The sequence below is a fragment of the Podarcis liolepis genome (genome assembly GCF_965112155.1).
Source record: "Podarcis liolepis genome assembly, chromosome: Z".
Classification (NCBI taxonomy): Eukaryota; Metazoa; Chordata; class Lepidosauria; order Squamata; family Lacertidae; genus Podarcis; species Podarcis liolepis.
The window spans coordinates 3815011-3841002 of NC_139570.1; the positions used below are offsets into that span (position 1 = coordinate 3815011).

Sequence of the window (25992 nt, forward strand, 5' to 3'; positions counted from 1 at the left end):
CAACTCAAATAACAGCCTCAAGTCCCCCCTCAGCTGTTAAAAATCAACAATTTGCTATTGCTCTGCCTCTTGTGGATCTGGTGAATATTACAATTGCAACATAAACTTTTCTAGAACACACCACAAGTGTGATTTAAAAAAAACAAAACCAACACATATCTTTTCAAAGCCCCAACCCTGTCCAGGTATTCTGAAGCCTGATTCTTGAGGTTTTGAAGAGCTGTCAATAAGAAGAGATCTGCCAGACCAAATGAACACTGTCCAGCAGGTGCCAATGGGAAGCTCGCAAGCAGGACCGGAGTGCAGCAAAGCTCTTCCCAGATGTGATTCCTAGCAACTGGTGTTCACAGGCATAATGCCTCTGACAGTGGTGGCAGAAATAGCCATTGTGTTTAGCACCTGTGATAGCCTCCTCCTTCACCTGCATGAATTTGTCTAATTCTCTTTTAAAGCTACCCAAACTGCTGGCCATCACTACCTCCTGCAAGACGCTCTCCAAGGATGAGGCGGCTATGGCCCACGGAGAGGAAGAGGAACCTGGGTGATTTCAGCCGTAGCAACACTGCCAGTGGGTTTTTGACAGTCCATGGAATGGACTTGCCTCATTCCAAGGTGTGTTTGTTTCTAGAGCGTTGGATCCAGAGATGGCCCAAGACGTTTTGCTGTCTGAAGCAAAAGGCAAGATGCAGTCCTGCCCAAGAGTTCTGAAACAATGTTGGAATGCTCTGGCCTGAAGTAATAAAAGCCGATCTTCAACTGACAGAGATTTTATTGACATCTGAGATATATATATATATATATATATATGCAGGTTTTGGTGTCCTCGGGTGTCTTCCCGTGTAAAAGTTGGGGTGTCTAGGCGACGTTTCGACGAGGTCTCACTCGTCATCTTCAGGCTGGTGCTTTCGGCTTCTTGTTACTGGAACAGAGCTCCAGTAACAAGAAGCCGAAAGCACCAGCCTGAAGATGACGAGTGAGACCTCGTCGAAACGTCGCCTAGACACCCCAACTTTTACACGGGAAGACACCCGAGGACACCAAAACCTGCATTCCTATACCCGTGAAAATCTACGAAAACATATATATATATATATATATATATATATCGACCAGTTCAAGAAAAGCGAAAATCCTTCAAGTGTGGGATAAAGCAGACATAAAACAACAAAACTATGTACAATAGCTTTACTGAAATAATAGACCCTGTCAGTGCTATTTTCTAGAAAAATAGATGCTGGAGCTCACCATGATCTTTTCCCTTGTTCTCTTAGAATGGCAATGCCGCCTACCTGAGAGGGGCTGGAGCTGAGCTCTGGTGAGTTCCAGCTGGAAAAGAAGAAGTCCTGGACCCTCTTTATCCAATTCTGGCATAATAAGTGTCTCCTTATAATTAATTAAGCTCAGTTTAATTCTCTACAAAATGTATTGTTCTGACCTGTTCTATCCCTTTCTGCTCCTCACCATTTATTTATTTTTTCATTATGTTTGGTTAATTAGTATTTGGTTTTCTTTTATTATTCTATCAATGCTAACCTTAAAATCAATTTTGTGTGTGTGTGTGTGTGTGTGTGTGTGTGTGTGATAACTACGGCACCCTGTCTCATTCCACATACAGGAGGCTTGCAGTTGAGCCTTTGTTCAGCAATGGTGATGATGGGGCAGCATCCTCCACTGTACCTGAAAGCAGCGTGTAAGCTTTGGGGAGGGGGTCTAGGTACAAACAGCTCTGTCCCCAAACACCTTGTGCCACCTCCCCAACACCTGCTGCTTGAGGCAGTTGCTTAATGGCTCTTTCAGGAGAGGGCAGCCGGAAGATAGCATCCCATTAGGAAATCAATTTTGGAGGCTTCCGGTCTGCTTCGCGGAGGAAATGGCAACACCTGGGGCTTCGTCCGAGTAAGATATGGCCAACACATAGAGATTTGTTAGTAGAAGAAGAGAAAGGTTTGAAATTAAAAAGTTATGAAAACTTGAAAGATACTTTACAAAGTTGGTTGCATCACAGACAAATTAATGAGCAGTTTTAAGAAGATAACAAAAGAGGGTTTAGTTATACTATTTCAAAGTTCCAAAAGGAAATTGTGGAGGGAAACACCAAGTTACTGAAGAAAGCATATAATATTTTGCTATATGGAGAGACTTTAGATGAGATGGTAAAATTGGCACAAATAAAATGAGCTCAGGATGTTGGGCATAATACACAGTTGGAGGAATGGGAAAGATTATGGAAAACAAATTTAAAGTTTACAGATTGTATATTATTAAGAGAAAATTATTTGAAAATGATATACAGATGGTATATCACACCGGGAAAAATTGCAAAAATGTACAAAACAGGATCTAAGATATGTTGGAGATGCAAAAAGAAAGATGGTACTTTTTTCATGTATGGTGGGAATGCAAGAAGGTTAAAGAATATTGGGAAATGATATATAATGAATTGAAAAAAATGTTTTAAAAAACCTTTGTTCAAAAACCAGACTCTTTCCTGCTTGGAATTTTAGATCATGATATAAGACAATGCAGCAAGAATTTTACTAGCACAAGTATGGAAAACAGAGAAAATACCAACAAAGGAAGAATGGCAAGCCAAGCTTATGGACTATGCGGAATTGGCTAAGCTGACAGAGCGGATACATGAGAGAGACAACATCAATTTCAAAAAGGAGTCGGAACCATTTCTAAACTATATAAAAAGACAGTATAAAGATTTTGACTCATTGGGAGGTTTTGACTAAACTTTCACAACTATATAAGAGGTAAAACCAGCAGGGTGTAGAATTTGTTTAATAAATCAATATGGAAATACAGGGGAAGCCAAATAGGGGGGAGGGGAGAAATATGGATATATAAATTGTTCAATTAAGATTTGGGGAAAATTTGTTGTTACAATTTGAAAATTTAATAAAAAATATTTTTTTAAAAAGGAAATCAATTTTGCACAGTGTCAGAATCAGGTCTTTAGGGTGGTGACACATATCTTTTGGAACTCCCTGCTGCTGCATGTTAGACAGGCGCCACCATCTCTTTTGTCTTTTTGGCTAAAGATGCCTCTCTTTCAACAAGCCTTCAAAAATCTTTATCCTAGTTGCCAGCATCTGCTTTGAGTTCAAATTGATTTTACGTCTGTATGTCCTGTTGTTGTTTTAAATTTTTAAAAAATTGCTATTATGCAAGTAATTGCTTTAACTGTTTTTATCGATGACTGTTTTATCTATGTTATTATACTGCAAATCGCTATGAGATCTCTCATGGGAAGTGATTCATGAATGAAATAACAATATGAACAGCATCTGCTTTTTTAGTGTTTTAAACTCTCTCTTATTGCTACATTTACTGTACATCATAAGACGGTTGTGTAGAAAGTGATTAATGATTTTATGAGTTCAAAACCGACAGGTACCTTTAAAGGCAAAACAAGACGGAAACAAACACATCTTTGGTTGTTTCCTGTTTAAAAGATAAGAGCCTGCTGGATCAGTTTAGTAGTTGTTTTCAGTCTAGCACAGGGGTAGCCAAACTAAGGCCCAGGGGCCGGATGTGGCCCAATAGCCTTCTCAATCTGGCCCACAGACAGTCCGGGAATCAGCGTGTTTTTACATGAGTGGAATGTGAGTTTTTATTTAAAATGCATCTCTGGGTTATTTGTGGGGCATAGGAATTCGTTCACCCCCCCCCAATATACTCCGGTTCACCACATGGTCTGAGGGACAGTGGACCGGCCCATGACTGAAAAAGGTTGCTGACCCCTGGTCTAGCATCCTCTTACAGTGGCCAACCAGATGTCTGTGGGAAGCCCACAAGCTGGACCTGAACACAAGAGCACTCTACTATTCCACAAAACAAGGGCAGACATTATTATTGATGTTCGTGAAGATGGTGATGGTGATGACTGGGCTGGCCTTGGTCAATTCCCACAGCTAAGGCTGGAACGAGCTAAAGTGAGGATTCAGGGGAGGGGTGTAGTGAGAACTTGCCCATGTAAGAATCTGGGCAAGTTATATTTTATGTGATCACAGAAATGGAACAGCAGGTGTGTCATGGAGAGAAGAGGTGGAGCTACAGAGCCACACCTGCTGCTGTTAGGCAGGTGGGGACTGTCCGTTCACTCTGTGTGTGCTAGGGAACAGGCTCTTAGCCTGGCTAGGAAACCTGTATCTCTCCAGAAACTGCTGGATTTCCACTTTCCTTCCTGACCCTTGGCCATTCTTGCTTATGGGACTTATGGTAGTTCATCTCCAGAAGCACATGGAGAGCTACAGACGTTTGCCATCTCTGTCTCAGGTAGAGAAGGGAATGGCTGAAGCAGGGGGTGCAAAGGCTGCAAAAAGCACCCCCCCAGATACTCCTCCCATGCTCTGCCGACTTAGCACAAGTAACTGTGCAGTGGCACCCTACAGGTAGGAAGTGCCCCATAGCTTGCCAATACACCTCTGATGCCAGGGAGAAGAAGCCTGCAAACAGGGCCTGAGAGCAAGAGCAAACTCTCCTGTTTGGGGGTTTCGAGCAACTGGTATTCAGAAGCATTTTCTGCCTCCACCCCTGAAAGGAGAACACAGAAGCCCAGGTTGGTGGCCATCCTTTCCCCTTCTCCAAAAGTCATCCAAGCTGGTGACCACCGCTGCCTCTTATGGGGAGCAAAGCAGACGACCTAGACAGCAAGGGGCCCGTGGCCGGGGCACGACCAGGAGTTCGAAGACGACACAAGGCGCGCGCTTAAAAGCCTGCGAGGAGGGGCGGCCCAGGGCCGACATTCCTTTGTCACTGCTCAACGAACCACCATCGCTAAAAATAGCTTGCCGGGAGAGGCTGTGGGGGCTTTTCCACCCTCCGTCACGGTGACTGCCAGAACCAACTCATGGTGGCAGACGCCCTGCCTGGCACAAGGCGCGCTGGACAGCACCAGAGAAAGAGAAGCTCCCACTCCGCCCAGGCTGCTGCGAGGCTTCTTGCTCCGCCCCCTGCCCCCGCGCCGCCGCCAAAGCAGCCTGGCGTCCCGCACCGCTCCCTGCCCAACGCGTGGCTTTCGCTCATGCCAGCCGGGAAACTCGGGCTTCGTCCCACCACCTCTCGCCACCTCCAGTCTCTGCTGCTTTCTCCATTCGCCTTCCCGCCCCGCGCTCCCTCCTTCCCACATCCTCCTCTGAGAACTCCCTTCCCTCCTCCGCCTCCGCCTCCCAGAGCCAGGATGAAACTCAATTCCTCTCCCGAATAGAACAGGAGTAGCCATAGCAACCTCCCCCTGCCAACCTCCCCACCTCCAGCGCTTCTCCGTCCCCATAATTTCACATTCTCCCACCCCGCCCACCTCCCCACAGTTACTTTCCTATGGATATGAGCTCTGCCGCCCTTGGCTGCCCATTGCTGCCCCCCCCCCCCACTGGCGCATCCGTCTCTAATACCCCAGGAACCCCCTTGCCACCTCTCCTATCCCCCAATGCCGCCTCCACTCGCCCCAATTTTCTTTTCTTTTTTGAAGTCACATTCCTAACTTCGCCACCCACTCCTTTTGCCTCAGGCAACCTCAGAGGCCGGTCGCTTTCAGGTGTCCTGAGACATCCCCAAGGCTCCCTTTGCTCTCTTGCCCCTGAAGAACTTCGCAGCTGGAGCACCAGCTAAACAACTGGAACCAGAAGAATGGGGGGGGGGGACAGCTCTTCTCCACCCCACCCCACCCACCCACTCCTGGGAAATCAAACTTTATAACCTAGATATTGCCTACACACACACACACATGGAGGGCTGCTGCTCAGTGGCAGAGCATTTGCTCTGCATGCAGAAAATCCCAGGTTAATTTCTTGGCATCCCCAGGCTGGGCTGGGATGTTCCTCCCCCCCCCCCAAAAAAAACCCTGGAGAGCCACTGCCAATCAAGCATAGATAATAGCTGGTCTAGGAGGACCAAATGTCTGACAGCACAAGGCAGCTTCCCTATGTTCCTCTCAGATGCCCTGGGCCATAGCTCAGCAGCAGAACACCTGCTTGGTATGCAGAAGGCCACAGGTTCAACCCCAGCCTCTCCAGTCAGAGCTGGGAATATCCCTTGCTTGAAACTTTGGAGGGCTAATGCCAGTCTAGCATAGAGATGCTGACCTGGCTGGGCCGACGGTCTGGCTCTGTATAAGACAGCTTCCTATGCTCCTCCTCTATACATAGATGCAAATTCATAAACAAAAACCAAAATAAATAAATGTGCCTTGTCACAATGGGGAGAACAGCAACCAGGTCTCCTGTTTAGATGCTAGTTGTTGATGGGCATCTTCAAGGCTCCTGGTGTCCCTTCTGGAAATCTTGCCTGTCTGAAACCCTGGAGAGTTGCTGCCAGTCAGTGTAGAAAACACTGGGCTAGGTATGGCTTGATTCAGTTTAAGGCAGTGTCCTGTGCTCCATGTCCACATGTCGAGGTGGTCAAGGTGTGCCCCCTCCAGAGTCTTAAGGATCAGCTACTAGCCAGTTCAGCTTTTTTACATTTTGGCTGCCTGTTTTTGATACAAGGACATGAGACTATTTCATCCACAGTAGAAAAAAATCAGTATGTGTTAAAATTAGTGCAGGCATAGTCTAACTTCCACCATAAGAAGAGCCCCACTAGATTAGACCAATCCAGACCAACATAGTGTCAGAGCACCTGCTTTTCATGCAGAAGGCCCCATTTTCAATCCCTGGCATTTCCAGGTAGGGCTGAAAGGAAACCCTTGCCTGAAACCCTGGAGAGCCACTGCCAGTCCGTGTAGACAATATGGAGCTAGATGGATCAAGGGTCTGGCTCAGTAGCAGCTTCCTATGCCCCTGTTTAAATCAACCCTTTTTTCAGAACCATGCAGAGTGGAATCTTGCTTTGTTTTTCAGGGGAGGAGTCCTAGCTCAGTGACAGAGCACCTGCTTTGCATGCAGAAGGTCCCAGGTTCAACCTCCAGGTAGAACTGGTGTCAGTCACTGTAGACAAAGCTGCCATCATCACCACCACCATCACCATTACTTACCCACCCTTCACCCCAAATTCCCAAGGTGGGTCACAACAATTTAAAATGCAACATTGAAAACCATTCAGAACAAATTGCAATCACGAGAATAAATTGTGTGAATCATAGAGTTGGAAGGGGCCCCATGGATCATCAATCCACTGCAATGCAGGAATATGCACCCATACGGGGCTCAAACCTGTGACCTTGGCGTTATCAGCACCACGATCTAACCAACTGAGCTAACCGAGATGGGTGACAACGATTTAAAATGCAACATTAAAAATCATTCAGAACAATCACAAGAATAAGATGGGATTCTAAAAATATGCACCTTCGGTGTTAAAGGGCTGAGCAAGAGGGGCTTGTCCCTATTGAGGTGCTTAAGGGTGGGAAGCCCACAAGTAGGGCAATAGCTTTCTACTGCTGTTGCTCCCCAGGAAAATGGTATTCATAAGGTATACTGCTTCTGAGGATGGAGGTACAATATACTGTAGCATCATGAACATATTTGAGTTGTCTCCTTAGGTGGGTAAAAATGTCAGAACTTCTGGGCCAACATCTGGCTGAAAACAGCATTTCAGAAAGAGACCCGCATTGGAGGAGGTGGGAGGCAAAAGCAGTTCCATCTCCACCTGGTGCTCTGACACCCCACCCCACCTCCTGGGATCCAAGCAGCAGGCAGGGATCCTAACAGTTGTCATTCACTGCCAACCTTCTCTGGTTGCCCCATATTTAGGACCCCATGCACAAACCTATGCACACACATTAATGGGGGAGGGGGCGAGCTAATTGATATCAAGCACAGATACCTAATTAAGCTATTACAAATGCCTTGGACTCGCATACATTCCAGGACAAACATAGATGCGCACACACAAGCAGCTTTCTTTTGGGTCTGCTTCCCCTTTCTATCACATCACCTGTGCCCCCCTCCAGGTTGGCTTGCCAACAGTGGCAAAGTGTCTGTCCACTCCCTAGCAGCAGCAACCGGCCCCCCTCCTCCCACAAAGCTGGATGGGGCTGAAAGTGCAGTGGCGACAGCTCTGTGATAAGGCCATGCTCTCTTCCCATTGGAATCACTTCTGTAAATAGCTCAGTGTTAGAGCATCTGCTCTGCATGCAGAATGCCCCCCCCCCGTTCAATCCTCAGTCTCCAGGTAGTGCTTCTTATGTCCCCAGCCTGAAACCTTGGAGAGTCACTGCCAGTCAGAGTAGACAATCCTGAACTGGATGAACTAATGGTCTAACTCCGCATAAGGCGGCTTTTTACGTAACTTAATTCTGCTTGCAGAACCTGGCATGCCCGACTGCAGAATTTCCCTAAGGATAAGGGAGGGAGGGAATATTCCTATGGGAGGGCATGTTTAAAAGTAACACTGCAGAAGATGAAATACCTCTTCTTCCCTGCCCGACCCCATGTTACAGGGTTGATAGATGAACAAGGCTTGCTGACATCAACTCCAGTGGGGCACAGGAGCCGCCCGAGAGGTGGGCCTCAGGACCGCCACGCTGCGCTTTCAGAGCTCGGCATATGCGAGAGATTTCGCTCACATGCCTCTGCTGCTCCGCTGCAAACCACAGGCCAGAAAAGGGGAGCCCTGGGTGATAACCGGGTCCATGAGGGGAGTCGGTGCTCAGAGGGGTGTTGTCCACCCCTACCCCCCTTCTGAGAGCGGGTGGGAAGGCTGCATAGCTGCAGAGGAGGAGGAGGCGGTGTTTGGGAGCAAAGCATACGCTTGACTTTTGAGCGGGGCAGAAAGGAACTTGTGGAGGTTCTGGCTCTGTGTCAGAGGCTCCCAGCAGGCGGAGGGCATGCACATATCATCATCATCATCACCACCATCATCATACCCTGGAAATAGCCTTCTGCCCGCGCATGCACGCCTGCGCGCGCGCGCGCGCACACACACACACACACACACACGCTTCTGAGCACGTGTGGCAGAAAGGGGGCAGTGAGGGGCAAAGCTCCACCTTCCCTTTTTGCCTAAGAGGGAGCGACACCCCTTCCCCAAACACGCGCGCACATTCTCTCTCTCTCTCTGATGCTTGGCAAGCAATTACAGGTAATACCAACCAGCAGCCGCCCCCGGGCTCTGCTCCCCACTGACTGTCAGCCTGGCGCGGCAGAGGAGGAGAAAGAGGGAGAGAGATGCTTGGCGCTCGCTCCTTCCTTGTCTGAGGCAGCTTAGCAGAGCGCACTGCCTACACGCACTACACCCCAGTGAGCAATTCTGCCTGCTCCGGTCCAGCACATGCTCAGGCGCAGCGCACATCCTCGCGTCGCGTACTGTGCATGCAGCGTGCACGACCAGGGCCAGCCCTCGCTCTGCCTGATGGATGGCTGGGGGGGGGGGGGCATGTTTCTTTAGGCAATCAGATCTGGCTCTTTCTTTCTTTCTTTCTTTCTTTCTTTCTTTCTTTCTTTCTTTCTTTCTTTCTTTCTTTCTTTCTTTCTTTCTTTCCTGGCAGCGTTCTTTGACCAGCACTGCTCGGTTGGACAGCAATATCAGCAGAAGAGCTGTTCTCATTCTCTCTCTATCCCCCCCACCCCACCCGCGCGCATCTTATCACTGCCATCTTGGGAGGGATGCTTGCACTTCCTGAAATCCATCTGACAGCCAAACGGGAGAGGGGGAGGCAGAAGGCACCCCCCCCCCGACACACACACACCACATTCCCCCAGTGTGGTCCTCCAGGCACTTAGACCTATGGCAATGGGGCACATTGAGGGTACAAACGCCAGGAGAAAACATGGAGAAATGGGATTAGGCAAAGCAGGGGTCTCCGTTGCCAAGGTGGATGCGTGGGTTTGGGATGAAGAATACAGCGGGGGCGGATGGGTCATCGGAGTGCATCTGCCTGGCCCACCTGCTCACCCGCCCTGGCACATTCTGACCCCCGCTCGGAGGCTGGCAGAAGCCAGACGACCTCGAGTGGGAGGTGGTGATGACAGCCCGGAGACCGTAGCAGGCTCAGGAAAGGTGGTGGACAAACCCAGCCTCCATTTTATTGCCTCGCAAAGCATGCGGGCTCCATCCATTTTCTCAGCTGGCTGGGGTGTGCGCGGGGTGGGGGTGGCTGCCGGTGCAGGAGGCAAATAAGGAAGGGGGTGTCTTCCAGGTTCTTGGAGAAGGAGCCGGGAGATGGGAAAAGGGGCAAGAGCCTCAGCTGGATTATATAAGAAGGAGATAGACATGGAGCACTGGGGCAAAGAGGTGCCCGCAGCTGATTGGGTGTGCGGGTGCGCTCCCGGGCACGCTAGTAAGGGTAGCACAAACCGTGGCGCCGTGGGTAAGCCATGTGCCCAAAAGAAAAGCCCCCTTCCGCCTGGCAGGGATGCCATTCTCCGGACTAGCGCCTTGCCCTGCCTTTTTCTCCTCTTCCGAAGAGTCACCCACCTGTTCATACCAGTCGCGGTTCGAGCAGGTACACTCGGGCCACCAGCCGGGGCTGCCTCCGTTCATCTTGGGGGTCCCACCTCCACCTCCTCCGCAGCTCTTGGTCGGGCCCTGCTTCGGGGGCGCAGGGGGCGCGTTGTCGCAGCGGGAGGTGGGGATGAGCTTGCCCTTGCCGCGGGCTGTGGGGGTGGCGCCCCCTGCCTGCGAGGGCAGGGTCTGCGAGCCGTAGCCCCCATACCCGCCCGCGTACTGCTGCTCCTGCTGCTGCCACTCGCCGTAGCTGGGGGGCTCCATGCGCCGGAGAGCCGCCATCCTCGTCACCTCGTAGCATTCCGGGCACCGGCAGCAGTGGTGGTGCTTGTGCATCTTGGCGTCGCCGTCCAGCCGAGCCTGCCTACGCGCAGCAACCCAGAAACAATGGGGAGGATGGGGGGAGAGCCCCCCACCGCCACCGCCACCACCGCCTCCCCTCCGCCTCCTCTTCCTCCTCGCGGCGCGGGGGGAGGGCAAGCAGCGAGCGCGCACACCCCGGTTAGTTCCGAAGGCGCAGCGTCGTCAGCGCATCATCGCGGCGGCATCGCCGCATCGCCCAGCCCTTCAGCCCCTGCCAAGCCGGAGGAATAAAAAGGAGAGGTTTCACTGAAGCGGCAGCGGCAGCCTCCCCTTGCGTGTCGTCTGCCGCTGCTGCGTGGCTCGGTGGCCCAGGCAAAGCAAGCGAGGTCAGGCGCCAAGGCAGGCGCTGCTGCGAGGCAGCGGCGGCTTCACCCGGGCCGTAGGATGGCGAGGATGCTGAGGACGGTGCTGATGCTGCGTTCGGTCCCTAGACGGGAAAGGAAGGAGGCGAGCGCATCCCTGGCTCGCCAGCCTCCCCGTTCTGCGCGCCGCAGCCAATGAGAGCACGGGACCGCGGCAGCGCCGAGAATGTTAATGGGGGGGGGGAAGAGTCCTTAAAGGCACAGAGGCAGCCCGCCGAGGTTTCCCTTAGCTTGACATTTCTCGCTTCTCCAACCAACCCCCACACGCGTTTTATCTTCACTACAGCCTTGTGAGGTACGTCAGCCTGAGATAAGGCTACTGCCTCAAGGCCACCCAGCCAGCTCTGCCGTCACTGCCCCGGGGGAGGGAATTTGACTTCTCAGGTCTTCATAGGGAATTCTAACCCGCTGCACCAAGCTGGGTTCTTAAGCATATTAGGACCTCGGGTTCCAAGTGGGTTTACGGGACTGCAATGCAAGGTAGGGATCAGTCAGACCAGAAGCCCAGGGACAGCTCGCTGGGTGAATCTGGACCAGTCTGACCTGCCTTCCAGGGTTGTTGTGGGACAAAATGGAGGAAGGGAACTATTTGCCTTGGGCTCCTTGCAGGAAAGGTGGGATACATAGAATCACAGCGTTGGATGGGAACCTGAGGATCATTTTTAGTCCAGCCCCCTGCAGTGCAGGAATATGCAGCTGTCCCGTACAATGATCGAACCTGTGCCCTTGATGTTATCAGCACCATGCTCTAACATCTATCCAGTGGTCTGATCTATCCAGTGGTCACATATAGAATATTTAATGGAACAAACAAATCTGTGCAGAGAACTAGTCCTGGGACTAAGACTAGTCCACCCTCCCCCACCCCCTTCAACAATCTAAAGCTTCCACATCCCTAGGCCTGCCCTATTGCATTCTGATCTCCTATGCCAGGACACAGTGTTCATTCCTCCATTCTGACTTGCAAGCCTTAACTACCCTTTTGCCCAGGGTTAGCCCACGGTTCCCTCCAGAGGTTGCATCTATGGGCTTAGTTGCCCCCCCCAAAAAAAAACCCTAGGCCTGCTAGTAGTCAAAAAGGTGGCATTTCTTCACTCAGCACAGACCTCCCTGCATATTCTTCCCCCACCTACCAGAAAAACACCTCCCATTTTCAGCCCACCTGCTTGCATTTCTTCTCCAATCCTCTTCTCGCTTAGTAGGTGTGAGTGGGAAAGAAGCAAATCACCATTCCATAATGTCGGAAGCTGGCCCCACAAAAGCTGAGATCTGCGTGATTAACTTTTAAGACTGTAAGAAGAGCCAGCTGGATCCATGGGTGTAGCCAGGGGGGGGGCAGCTGTCTCTCCTAAATTAAGTAAATAAATACTTAACTAACAGAACAATTGCATTGCAGATAACTTGGTTTTGCCCACCCAGCATATAAAGCTTGCCCCCCTAAAACAAATCCTGGCTACACCCATGGCTGGATCAGACCAATGGCTCATCTAGCCCAACATCCTGTGCTCACAGAGGCCTATGGGAAGCACACGAGCAGGACCTGAGTGCAACAACATTCTCTGCAACAACTGGAATTCAGAAGCATTGCTGCCTCTGAGAGCGCAGGTAGAACCAATTTCTCTCATCCTCTTATAAAAACCACCCAAATTGGTGGCCATCACTGCCGCCCGTGGGAGAGAGTTCCATAGTTTAACTGTGCACTGTGTAAAGAAGGATTTCCTTTTGTCTATCTTCAAACTTCCAACATTCTACTTCACTGGATAGCCCCAAGTTCTAATAATAATAATAATAATAATAATAATAATAATAATAATAATAATAATAATAATAATATAAATAAACAACAACAACAACAGATTCCTTATAGCCTGTTCACCTGATTGGGTTGCCCCAGACACTCTGGGGAGCTTCCAACAGAATAAACACACACACACACAATATGTCAAACATTAAAAACTTCCCAATACAGGGCTGCCTTCAGATGTCTTCTAAAGGTTACACAGTTATTTATCACCTTGACATTTGACAGGGCCTGGTGAGGGAACCGCCAGAAAACCCTCAAAGGTGGACCTCAGTGTCCGGGCTAAACGATGGGGATGGAGATGCTTTTCTCTATTCCACCTTCTCAACGCCATGCACAATTTTACACATTTCTATCATGTTGCCTCTCACTTGCCTTTTGTTTAAACTAAAAAGCCCCAAAACATCTAAGCTAAAGTTCTGCAAGCCCCTGATTTAAGGTGTGACTTATTGATGTTTCTACTTTGCAAACTGGGCGACACTGCATCTCACTAGGTTGGCTGTGCATGGCCATAAACCTGTTTGGGTTTTGGATAGAATAGTTGTGCTCTTAAGCCATGAAGACTTTGAAAAGGCACCATTAAATTATGGAAGGATGGGTTAAAGTTTACAGCTTGTACAACGATTAAGGAAAATGTTATGAAGATGTTATATAGATGGTATATAACACCAGTAAAACTGGGTAAAATGTATAAAGTGTGTAATAAATGTTGGAAGTGTAAGGAGACAGAAGGAACATTTTACCATATGTGGTGGGAATGTAAGAAGGTAAAACGCTTCTGGGAGATGATCTATAATGAGTTAAAGAAAATGCTGAAATATACTTTTGTTAAAAAACCAGAAGCTCTCTTGTTGGGAATACTGGATAATGAAATTAGTAAAAAAGATGTGAAATTAGTTTTGTATGCAGTAACAGCAGCCAGAATTTTGCTGGCACAGAAATGGAAATAGGAAGAGATGCCCACGAAAGAAGAATGGAGGATGAAACTGATGGAATACGCAGAAATGGACAGATTGACAGGGAGAATTAGGAACCAACGTGACCAGAGATTCTCCGAGGACTGGAAGAAATTTTCAGAGTATATCAAAAATTTCTGTGATGAGCAAATAACGTTCGTTGGCTTTCAAGAAGCTCTGTGAAATTACTGTTAGAAATATTGTTTAAAAAATATGATGTGATTAAGAGTATTTGAGTGCAATATAATATTGGGAAATGTGAGATGAGGATAAAAAATAAACGGAAAATTATCAGACAAGCTGAGAGAAGTTCTGGAAAAAACGGGTTTAAGTTAAAAATGGATGTATAATTTTGTAAAAGTGTTTTTTTATGGAAAATTTAATAAAAAATATTTATTAAAAATAATAATGAAAAGGCACCATTTTCGGACATTAGCTAGGACCAACTCCAAGGCTTTTATTCCAACTGCCTCTTCCATCCAGCTCAGGCATAGGCAAACTCGTCCCTCCAGATGTTTTGGGACTACAACTCTCATAATCCCTAGCTAACAGGACCAGTGGTCAGGAATGATGGGAGTTGTAGTCCCAAAACATCTGGAGGGCCGAGTCTGCCTATGTCCGATCTAGCTCAACCTAGACCCACATTTAGAATATGGAAAGGGTGGTGGTGGAGGTGGGGTGGGGTGAACTGGTGGTGTCAGATCAGGAATCTGGGGCACAAGCCCAGGGCCCCACTCAGCAGAATCAGTTCACTGCCTGGAGATGCTGGGAACTGAACCTGGGACCTTTTGCATGCAAAACAGATGCTCTACCACAGAGCTAACCCTCTTCTGTAGCAGTTTCCTCTTGTGCATAAGCTACTGCTTCCATATCATGCTTCAAGGAAAAGAGCTACCAGCTTCCATACTGTTGGGGGAGGGGGGGTTGCTTGACCTTCCCTGCTGGATTGTTGGGCAATACATCACATTCCTAAGGTGCTTGGAAACAGGGGCCAAATCACAAAGGGTGGAAAGAATGAAACCTGGAAAAAGAGGACAGAAAGGAGGTGAGTTGTCTCAGCTCACAATCTTACCCCCAAAGAAGGGTCTGATGCCAGAGGTGTACCTAAGGGTAGCCTAGGTTGGCCCCCACCAAGGGTGCAGGCCTGCAGCAGATGTGCAAAATTCATACCTCTCCACTGTGGCTCATAGTGGCTAGGAGCCCCCCCCCACCTGCATGCTCCCCAGACCATTCTTCCACTGCTCTGGGTGGCCAGGCAAGATGCCCAAGCTCCTTTGGGTGCCTTGGCAGAGCTCCTTCCTTCTCAAGGGCACAAGGGAGGAGGAGGCTGATATAGCACCTCACCAAGGGTGCAAGTGAGCCTAAGTTTGCCTTTTACCTTCCTGTGCCCTCCCAAAACTGACACACATGGCTGCAAGAGAGATGCTTTGAGTAGAAAGCGATACTGTAAAACTTCCCGGGTTTCAACTTAGAGGGAAAGCGAAATACTACTGCAAATCCTCAATGTTCATATAATGCAACAGACACCTCACAGGCTTAGCCAGCCAGAGGCTTCCAATGTGATGGGCTGAGGCTTTAAGGTGCCACCTGTCTTAAGAAGAGAAAGTAAGAAAAGAAAGAAAAGAAAAGAAAAGAAAAGAAAAGAAAAGAAAAGAAAAGAAAAGAAAAGAAAAGCCCTTCTGGATCAGGCTAAGCGGGTGGGCACCTAGTCTAACACCCTGTGCTCACAGTGGTCAACCATCTAGATGCCTGTGGAAAGCTAACAAGCAGGAATCTGAGTGCAACAGCAACTCTCCCTCCCTGTGGTTCCCAGCTGCTGGTGCTGAGAGGCAGTCTGCCTCTAACGGTGGGTGTCTCTGGAGGATGTGCTCATCCACCACTCAGAATTTTAGGGAAAATTGGCCCTTCCCCCGGGCAGTCCCAGAGCAGCCCTACAGCCCCAGAACATTCCCCAGCAAGCTGTTGTCTGTATTCTGGGATGATAAAACTGGTGTGGCAATGTCACACAGACCTTTGGGAATGCAGCCAGGCCAACAGTGAATGGGAGGGGAGCAGAGTAGCAATGGAGAGCTAGGCTGTTCCTTCAGCCACCCCCTGCTCTTTCTCCTTTAAATAAGGGACTTAATGCAGCAGATTTCTGAATGGCTGCTCCCTCCTCTTCCCTGCCCACTCACCTGCTAGCCAATCAGCAGGAGAACTGGAATTGCAGCAGCCAACAGTTCTTAAAGGCACCCAGGCCCTAGAAACCATTTTTAGGTTTTCTGTTGCTTGCAGAAGAAATATTCTGCCACTGTTACCTTGGAAAAGGAGGTTTGGCTAAATCTTTCCCCAGCTATGCCATGTGTGCAGCTTAGCCTCTAATAAGTCTGTTATGAAGGGTACATTTCTCATCAGAAGCAATAGCTGTGCATTTGACAGCCGCCTCGCAGTCCAGCCCAGGGACCAACACACATTCCTGAATGTGCCATGTGGATACATGGAGGAAGAAGCTGCATAAAACAGCAGTGGGGATTTTTATGATGTCGCTAATTATACAATTTTATGAGAATTACTTTAACGTTTCTGTTTATTATGTATTAGTGCCAGCCTCAAACCCAGCGTTCCTTGGAAATTATAAGAAACGCCCCCCCACCCCCAAAAAACCCCAGTGCAGTTTTGCAATCAGTGCTTAAGATCAGTGCAACTTTTGGAGGTTTAGCTAGCCATTTTGATTCAAGCTGGCATCCAATTGCATCCAAACTAAGCCAAAAACCTCCACCTTGATTTCAGGAGCCATCATGCAAAATTTGACTATTGCAAGTGTCCCAATGCACAGCAAGGAGGCAAACAAACAGTATTCCAAAATATACTGTAGATTATTATGTTTCCGTAGCACTTAAAAAAAACAACCCACCACCCTGTGATCATTTTTGCTGAAGGATAGCACATAATTTTTTTAATAAATAATAAAATGAATTGCAACAGCATTTTCACCTGATATCACAGGTGTGAATAAAACAACAAAGAGTACTGTGGCACACCTTAAAGATGACACAGATTTACTATTTCGTGATTACAGTCCTGCAAAACTGTGTATGCTAGAAGCTGCCACAAGACCATTTGCTGTTTTTGCGGTGACAGGCTGAGTTACCCCTCCAGCAGACATGGATATGTATATCAAAGGGAGCAGCAGAGCACAATTCAAACTCTAAGCTCTGCTGCTGCAAGGAGGCCCCAGAAAGACAACCTCTTGGTTTCCCATGGGATGGAAAGGAATTCAGAAATCTCCAGGAAGGGGGCCTAGGCTCACAAATAATGCCACTCTTTTGCCAGACACCAAGCACCATATCGATTAGGTATGGGGAAAATTCCAGCCCTCCAGATGTGGCTAAGCTGCAACTCCCATCATCCCTGGCACCTGCTGGAGAGCTGAAAAGTTCCCCCACACCTGAGATAGATACTCAGGTGCAGGGTAGGGGAAGTGCTCCTCGCTCACTGAGTCTACCTCCTCACTGTAGAAAACCCAGGAGGCTCCTGTGAATGAATGGGGGAGCACCCTCAGCTAATGCCTACTGTGCCACTTCTGAGTGTGCCACCCCTGGGGAGGTTACCACTGTTTCTCTCTCTACTTTGGAGTTACCGGTAATTACGCTGGCCTTCCATTTCCTTTGTGGTGATCCACAAAAGGAAAATCCCTTTTAGCCTAGCCTGCGGTTGCTTTTGCGTTATTTCGAGAGTCCTGGTATAGGTATCAGTCGTGGGTTGTTGTTGTTTTGGGGAGTGGGGAGGAAATCCTCAGCCCACAGAGGACGCGAAGGCTGTGATGGTGAGGAGGAGGGTGAGGCTAGATGAGGATGCCAGAGAGATGCAGGGAGGGTGCGCAGAGGGAGGTGAGGGCGTTGGGCCAAGCTGCTAATCTACACAAGTTTAATTTTAACTCAGCAGCTGCAAGCTCCCTGCTCATCCTGAGGAACGTGGTGGGGAGTGGGGGTGGGGAGGAAGATGGGGAAAATGTGATTGAGGAAGAATTAAAGGACTCGGGTCACAAAACTGTCAATTTGGGCTTCTAACTTCTCCAGTCCTATTCGTTTCCCAACATTCCCACATCGGATTACGAAGAGGGTTCCACACCCCACTGAAATTCCACGGCTAAGTGGAGGTTTGCACCTAAGTCTCCTAGGTGCAGCACTTTAACCACTGACCCGCATTGCTTTCTCAGCTTTCTCAGACAAATTCGACAAGGTGTGATAGCCTGGATGCAGAAGCTGTGAGGCACATGAAGCACCCCACACGTAGGCAACTATCACATGCAGAAATGAAATAACCATATTTTGAGTTTGACCTGTTTTCGTACTGCTCACTATTTTTAAGATTCCTTTGTAGCTACTCCTCTCAAACTGCATACAAAGTTGACACCAGCAGGGCTTGCCTGCTCCATCTTGGTGGTGTGGAAGAGCATCTCTGGTTGGTTTGCAGATGTTCACATGTGTTCAGCTTCCAGCTGCAGTTTGCAGCTGGTAGTAAGAAGTGGACAACATCTGCACAGAAGCCCTGCACTACACGGGGGTTTCCTCCTAGCAATTAAGCCCCAAAGTGTATTTTTAGTTGTGGCGTCACTTTTCATACTTCTTAGCACCACAGCAAATTTAGTCCAGGGCAAAACCAATGTTGCAAGGCTACTTCAGATTCTCACAAAACAACCTGCTTTTGTGGGCTACACACATGTCTCTGGAGCTCTGCTCCCCATGGCTGGTAGAATTAGGATAAAACAGCAAGAGCTGCAGTTAATTTGTCACCCAATAACTGCCTGCCAAAATACAATGCAAATCTGTGTTAGCTGTGAATATAAGCAGCTGCCTTATAGCCATTCAAGTCATTGATCCATCTAGCCCAGTACTGCCTGCCCTGACTGGAAGCAGCACTTCAGGTTTATAGACAAGGGTTTTCTCCCAGCCACACCTGGAGCTGCCAGGGATTGAATCTGAGCCTTTCTGCATGCAAAGGAGATGCTCTACCATTGAAGCACCCAACCATTATGTGCTGTTATTTCCAGAAAAGCAGTGTAAAGAGGACCTGCTCTTACTCTCTCATCTCCCCATTTCTTGGCATAAATGCACGTAAGGAGTGGTCGTTATCATCACCTACCACTGAGATGAGGCTCCTCAGGTGTAAGGGAGGCAGCAAGGGAGGCCTGGACCGGTTCATTGCTGACACTGACCAGGGCCCTCTGATAACATGGAGGCAGCTGGGCCATTCACTAGGTGATGCATTGCATGGGTTGATAATGTGGGGCATATGAGCCTTCCATGGCACCCATAGAGTGCTGTCCTCACTGCTCTTCAATCTTGTTGAAGTTAGGCTTGTAAGAAATATTAATATTATTGATATCATTAGTATTAGACTTGTTGGTCACTCGATCCCATAGATTTCCAGGCGACTTGCAACAGAATAGAATAGCAGCAGTGATGGCAATCAACACCACTGCATCCCATGCCAAATCTGATCAATGCCCAAAATGATCACTGGATTCTAGTGAGGTTCAATTTTTACTCATCCGAGAGTCGGTGGAATGGAGAGTAAGAAAAGCCACAGATCTTTGTTTAGGCTACAGGGTTGTTTTCTGCAACTCGGATTGGAACGTCAAGGTCTCCTGGAACCTTATCGGAAGCAGGAAATATGTGCACAACTGTAAGATGTTGAATCAGCCCAATGCCCCACCGCATCCAGCATTCCTTCTCTCAGAGGCCACCCGGGTGCTTCAAAGGAAAGCTGGCAAGCAGGAACCGAGCACAAGAGCACTCTGCCCTTCTGCAGATCCAGGAGCTGGTATTAGAAAACATTCCTGCCTCCAGCTATGGAGGCAAGGCATAACCATAATGGCCAGTAGCCATTGATAGCCCTCTAATCCTCCATGAATTTGCCTATTTCTCTTTTGAAGCCGTCCAGGTTAGCGGCCATCACTGTCTCTTGGGGAAACGAGTTCATGGCTTAACTTTGTACTGCATGAAGGAGGACTTTCTTTGATCAGTCCTGAATCTGCCAATATTCAGCTTCACTGGATGTCTGTGAGTTCTAGTGTTATGAAAGAGAGAGGGAAACTCTTCTCTGTCTGTCTGCTTTCTCCATGCCATGCTTTGTTTTTATGAACTTCTATCATGTTGCCTCTTACTTGCCTTTTATCTACACTAAAAAGTCCCAAGTGCTACAGCCACAAAGGACCAAACAAGCTTGTACAAGAGAGACATAGGCATGCTGCAGTGTCATCCATCTTGATCCATCATGGCTGCTCTGCTGAGCGCACAGAACATACCGTAACTGCTGGATGTGATATACTTGAAGCCCCGGCATGATGGCCCAGAATAACAGAGGCCTGCTGTAGCCAACAGAAGGCTTTCCCCAAACCTATCTACAGTGGTAAAGAGCTGACTTTTGGTGTGTGTGTGTGGGGGGTGGGATTTAGGAGGAGAGAGATAACTGCCTCTTCTCTAGCTGCCACCCTTCCCAAATCTCCCCCCACCAAAAAACAACTTTGGCTTGAAAAACCCCAAAGCACTCCCCCTCCCCATGTAATTGCTGGCATGGGGGGCAGCAGGGATGGTGCCCATGTCTTTCTCCAACTTGCAATTTGGACCAGGGGTCCCCAAAGCTTGATGATATATTGTGCGTTACTTGACACGCTTGAAAATATAATAAGCCAGAAATGCTGTGAGGTTTTGGGGGTGGGGCCTATTCTCCTAAGCCACTATCTGAGACTTCTGCCCCATGCCACTGGGGTGGAACTGACAAGAAAACTCAAAGAGGGGCAGTAGACAGCAAAAAAAACCCAGCAGGGGTTAGACAACCATGGCTTCAAGCCTCATTTTCATGGCGGGGTCAACAGATCCGCCAAAGACTGGATGATATCGATTTACAGCGAAATTATACGCTGGGGGGAGGTGTTTGTTCGCCCCAGAACATTGGTATTACTTTAACTTACTGCGTTCCATCATACCTCTCCTCCCTTTCGACTGTTGCCCATGGGCTGGCCTTCACCAAAGCGAGGTTTAACGTTTTTCCCTCCAATGTCCTGAGACATAGATTCTCAAAGGGCCAAGCCTCCGCCATGTGCAAATGTGATAAGGAGACGCCGGAGTCGCTTCAGCACATTATGTTCACTTGCCCCCTGTTCAATGTGCCACGGGCAAATTTGTTGGGTTCAATCATACAGAAACTAGAGGGTACCCCACCAAAATTCCACCTTGCCCAAATCTTGCAGGATAAGGATACCCACACGACCCTGAAAGTGGCTAGGTTTCTGGTCGCTGTCCTTACCCAAAAGCGTTGCCAAGGAGCACTACAAGCTAATTAAGGCGCAGTATGTCATTCCATCTTATAGTATTTTATTGTTACAGTGGTGTTTTAGCGACTGTTTTTCCCCACGTGCACAAGCTGTTATTTATGTCTTGTTTTTATCTGTATGGGCCTATAGCCGTAATAAATAATATATCTATGAACAGATTTGGGAATAAAGGTATTTTCTTCCCTCCTCTATGCACACAAGTCAGAGATGCGGGAGGAGCCCTTTCCCAGCCTCACAAACATGCTCACTGAAATGTCTGTTGGACAGAACACCTCCTATCTTGTGCCCTTTGTGACCACCATTTGGATACTAGACCACTCAGCTAAAGGCAGAGAGATAGCCAACCAGCCACTGGCACAGTGTGGGTTGGGTGGACAGTCCCCTGCAGATTCCCACTTGTCACTTTTTCCCCAGGGTGATGAGGAACTCTTCGGGTTCAGTCAATCAACCAGTTACAAATTCACCTAAGAGATACCTTATCCAGCCCACATTTGACCAGCTTCTCCACAAGAATATCATGAGGGACTTTGCCAAATGCCTTACTGAAATCAAGATGCCCTACATCCAAAGCATTCCCTTGATCCACCAAGCTTGTAACTCTATTAAAAAAAAAAAAAAGGAATGAGATTTGTCTGGCATGACTTGTTTTTGAGAAACCCAGGGTTTTTTTAATTATTATTTGTAGGGCTGCAGGCACAGTCCTCTAGGTCTTACGATATTCTCACTTGAAGCAGAGAAGTTACTAAAAGTTCCAAACGGGAGCATATTTTCCTGGAGGCATTTAAACATTGCTGTATCTTGGTCCTACGTGCGCCATTAGACAGCACTCTGGGTCCCCACCTCAAACTCCCTCACTAAATGCCCTTGCAAATACCCCTGTTTACAAGTTCATATGATAATATCATAAATCACATAAATAATGCAGTCATATCATACGATCATAATATCACACAGTCATTTGCAGTATAATAATGTCATACGATCACACACTCACAACGTCACAATTTCACACAATCACAATATCGCATACACAATCATATCATAATAGCATCACTGAATATCATAGCCTTCACCAACGCACCCTGCATACCCAGACTGGTCAACGCAAAGGCAGAGGCAAAGGAAGTATCTCCCATTTTATGCTGGTCACCAGCAACATTTGTTGGAGTAAGTGGATATAGGAAGGGGTTAGTTTCCTTCACTAATGATCATATTTACAGGATATGACTGTGTGATGATTTTATGTATGATATCATTATGTGATATCATATTATGAGTGTGTGATTGTGTATTATGATTGTGTGATATTATGATTTTATATTATGATTATGTGATAATATTATATATGTGTGTGTGTATGATATTATATATATAAATATTCAGCAGGAGCATGTGGTTCAGACTTTGCTCCACTCTTAAATCATTCTGCGCATGGCAGAATGCTTTTGTAAATGCCTCCAGGGGGAGCTCTCACGTCTGGTCACTTCCAGACTGTGGTGATCTTGGGATTCAGTCACATCCAGGCAAATTTAGATGAAGCAATCAATGCTCATTCAATGGCCCTGTGCAACAAAATCTGTTTCTCCTTGGAAAACTGGACCTTTTGCAGGAAGGAAAGTGGTGAGGAAAATGCAGTAGAGGAAAATGCACTTGAATAGTTGCTTGATGCATTGTCATTGAACCTCTTCCCCACAAACAAATCGGACTGAATGCTCACTAAATAGTTGGAAACATCTAAACTCCATGCAAGCTTTGTGCAAGCAAATCCAGACAAACGCTCAATATACAGGTCGCCTGGAGGAACCCAATATTAGCATATAGAAGTGGAAGCCGCAAAAAAATGTTGCAGTAGAGAGTCTCCCACTCTGGTAATGCCATTCCATGATGCCTCCCCTCCTGTTTCCCCTAACAGTCAGCATTCGGAGCCCTCTGAACATGCACCACCTCCACTGAGATGTTTTGGGGGTTCTCTTGGTGGCACCCCACCCCTGAAGCTTTTTGGTGCATATAAAATAAAGAAATAAGGATTTATATATAAAATTCATTTTATAAATAAATGACGACAGCAATATTCAAATGCCTCTGCTTCAAGTGAGAATATTGCAAGACCTTGAGGACCGTGCCTGCAGTCTTACCCATAATAATAAGAAAAACCCTGTGGCTAATAGGAGTAATAATTCTAATTAATAGCACCGTGTGATCACGGGGACTTGATGAGCTTACCACAGCATGGTAATTCTTTGTGAGCTGAGGGCTTTCGTCTCCTTCCAAAGCCTTAAGAGAGAGCAGCCCCAGATTCCAAATCTACCCTTTCTCCTCTCCCCACCCCCTCCCCAAAGGAAAGAAATCCGGGCCAGGCACACAGATTGGGCCCAGCCGCAGTCTGTCTCCTGGCTTGATGCAGACAGCAGCTGGGTTGCTAGGCAGCAGCAGGAACATGTCAGGAGGGGAGAGAAGCCCACGTGAATCAGCAACGCTTTGGGGATCCACTTGTGGCCTAGTATAGCCCCTCTGCCCCCACCCCCAAGGACGCCTGGGCCAATTCACATGCCCATCTCCCCCTGATCTGATCGGCCCTTTTCCTCTTCGCAGGTGAACACAGGAAGCTGGGTTTTATCCACCCATCTAGGCTGGCACTGCCTAAACCGGCCGGCGGGAAGGAAGGGTCTTCCTCGTCATTAGCTACCTGAAACTTTGCTTAACTGGAGAATGCATAGATTGAACCAGAAGAGCCATTGCGCTCCTTCTGCCCCTGCCCTAAAGCCAAACCAACCTGGCAGAGAAACAAGGATTTCCAACCCAGTTGGAAACACAGACCGTCAGCCTTATGCTGACTTAAGGTCACTGGGCCCATCTAGCTCAGTAGGGTCTACGCTGATTGGAAGTGGCTCCCCCAGGGTTTCAGACAGGGGTCTCTGCCTGCCCACCTTGGAGATGCCAGAGACTGAACCAGGGGCTTTCTGCATTCTAAGCAGGTGGTCTAACACTTGAGCCATGACCCTTCCCTTGGAACTATGGCATTTCGAAATGATTCTTGCCTTGTGCACCCCCAAAATTCTGGTCCCTGGATGAAAAACCTCGCTTAGGGTGGGCTTATCCCTCAGGATCCATCCAGCTCGACCCTACCTTCAAGACAAGTGCAACCACAGAACTGCTAGCAGAGAAAGCATTACTTTGTGAAATGCATGGTTAATGAATGGAACTCCAGGAAAGGCAGTAAAAGCGTTAAGAGTTTTTTTCTTCAAGGATTAAGTAAATACATGCAGGGAGGAGTGATCTACCACTGACCATTAGCCACAGCAGATAAATCCACAAAACGGCCTTTAAGACTCCAACAATGGCTTTGCATGGTCACTAACTAGTGAATTTGACCTTCTGGAGAAAACCTTTTTCATGCTTGAAGTGCACTGGGATGATTTGATGCATTGGCACATGAAACAAAAAAACGACAGCCTCTTCTGCTGGGTTGTGAGTTACAGAATGCTTGGGATTCCTAGCTGTTGGACGATAGCATGGGAAAAGCTGTTAAGGCCACTATCCGAAGTGGGTTTGGAGCACATGGGTGCACAAGGCACATAAGCTCTGAAAACTCACTCCTTGGAGGGAGGGTCGGAGGGGATCCTCAGGCCAACAAGATGCCAGTGGGAAAGTCAGAAGCAGGACTTGAGCAAAACACTACTCTCCCAGCAAGTGCTATTCTGCCACTTACTGAGGAGGCAGAGCATAGCCATCATGGCTAATAGCCATTGATAAGTCAAATCTCCACCAAACATATTTAAAGTACATGGCTCCCCCCCCAAAAAAAAAAATCCTAGGAACTGTAGTTTGCCTGTCACAGAGCTACAATTCCCAGTGCCCTTGACAAACTACAGTGCTTTAAATGACTTGGTGTAGATGGGACTTGAGTTTGATGGTTCTTGGACCAACATTCAAGTCTGCTTTTGTTGTCACTTGGAGCTATCCATGGTGCTACCCACCTCGTTTGTTTGCCTTGGGGCTGTGCCTGACTTTGTTTACCTGGACTTGCACTCTTGCTTTTGATCTTGCCTAGCTGCACTCTGACCTATGCTTGTGCTGACTCTGCTTCTTAAAACTGGAACTTGTGCTAGTGATATGTGACCTGGTGTTCTTGGTGTTCCTGGTGTTCTGTGACTAGGCCCCACTTGACTAGACCAGTGCTCCCCAGCTGGGACAAAACATGGGCTGATCTAGATGGCTCCTCAGTTTTTATGCACTAGTTAGACACAGGGGAATGATGGAAGAAACCAGCTGGGGAACCCCCAAGGAAAGAAGGCTCAGAGCCCAGGGATTGGTGGTGGGATGAAGATAAGTGGTCAGAGAGAGAAGACTGGGAAGAGGATGTGTCAGAAGCGGAAGAGGCAGCAGGTCTTAGTGCGCTGGGAAAGTCTGTGGCAGAGAGAAGTCCAGAATCAGAGGCAGAAGCTGAAGCAGGAGAGTGGGCTGAGGGAAGCCAAGAGGCAGGGATGAGGCAGGCTGGTGAAGGGGCAAGGGTGTCTCCCTCTCCTGCTGCGACAAGCTCCCCCTCCCCACTTGTCTCCCAGAACCAGGAGATGCATGAAAAGGGAAGAGGAGAGGTTGGCTGCATGCAGGCACAGTCTCCGATTGCTTGGGGAAAACCCTGGAAAGGAGGAGACATAGCCGGCTGTAGGGGGGCGGGGACTTTTAGTCCCAGCAACTGCTTCATGGGGACAAGACCTTAGTTGCTGTACTCATTAGGCCTGACACTCCTGTGCAGATCCTGTTTTGCTAATGAATAGTTAAATCTAGTTTGCTTGG

At 48.2% G+C, this 25992-nt stretch overlaps 1 protein-coding gene across 15 annotated transcripts in view; it reads right to left on the minus strand.

Moving 5' to 3' along the window:
• DLG3 (discs large MAGUK scaffold protein 3) overlaps nucleotides 1-25992 on the minus strand; it is a 119849-nt gene that overhangs the window by 70741 nt on the left and 23116 nt on the right. For 4 of the 15 annotated variants that reach the window (XM_083486340.1, XM_083486352.1, XM_083486337.1 and 1 more), the window contains exon 1: nucleotides 10366-11277. The exons of the other annotated variants lie outside the window; for them this stretch is intronic. Coding sequence is in view for 3 of the 4 variants with exons in the window: in XM_083486352.1 (XP_083342478.1) it covers nucleotides 10366-10731 (366 nt within the window). In the remaining variant the exon portion in view is untranslated. Of the gene's footprint in view, nucleotides 1-10365; nucleotides 11278-25992 lie in introns of those variants that run through there. 15 annotated transcript variants of the gene reach the window in all.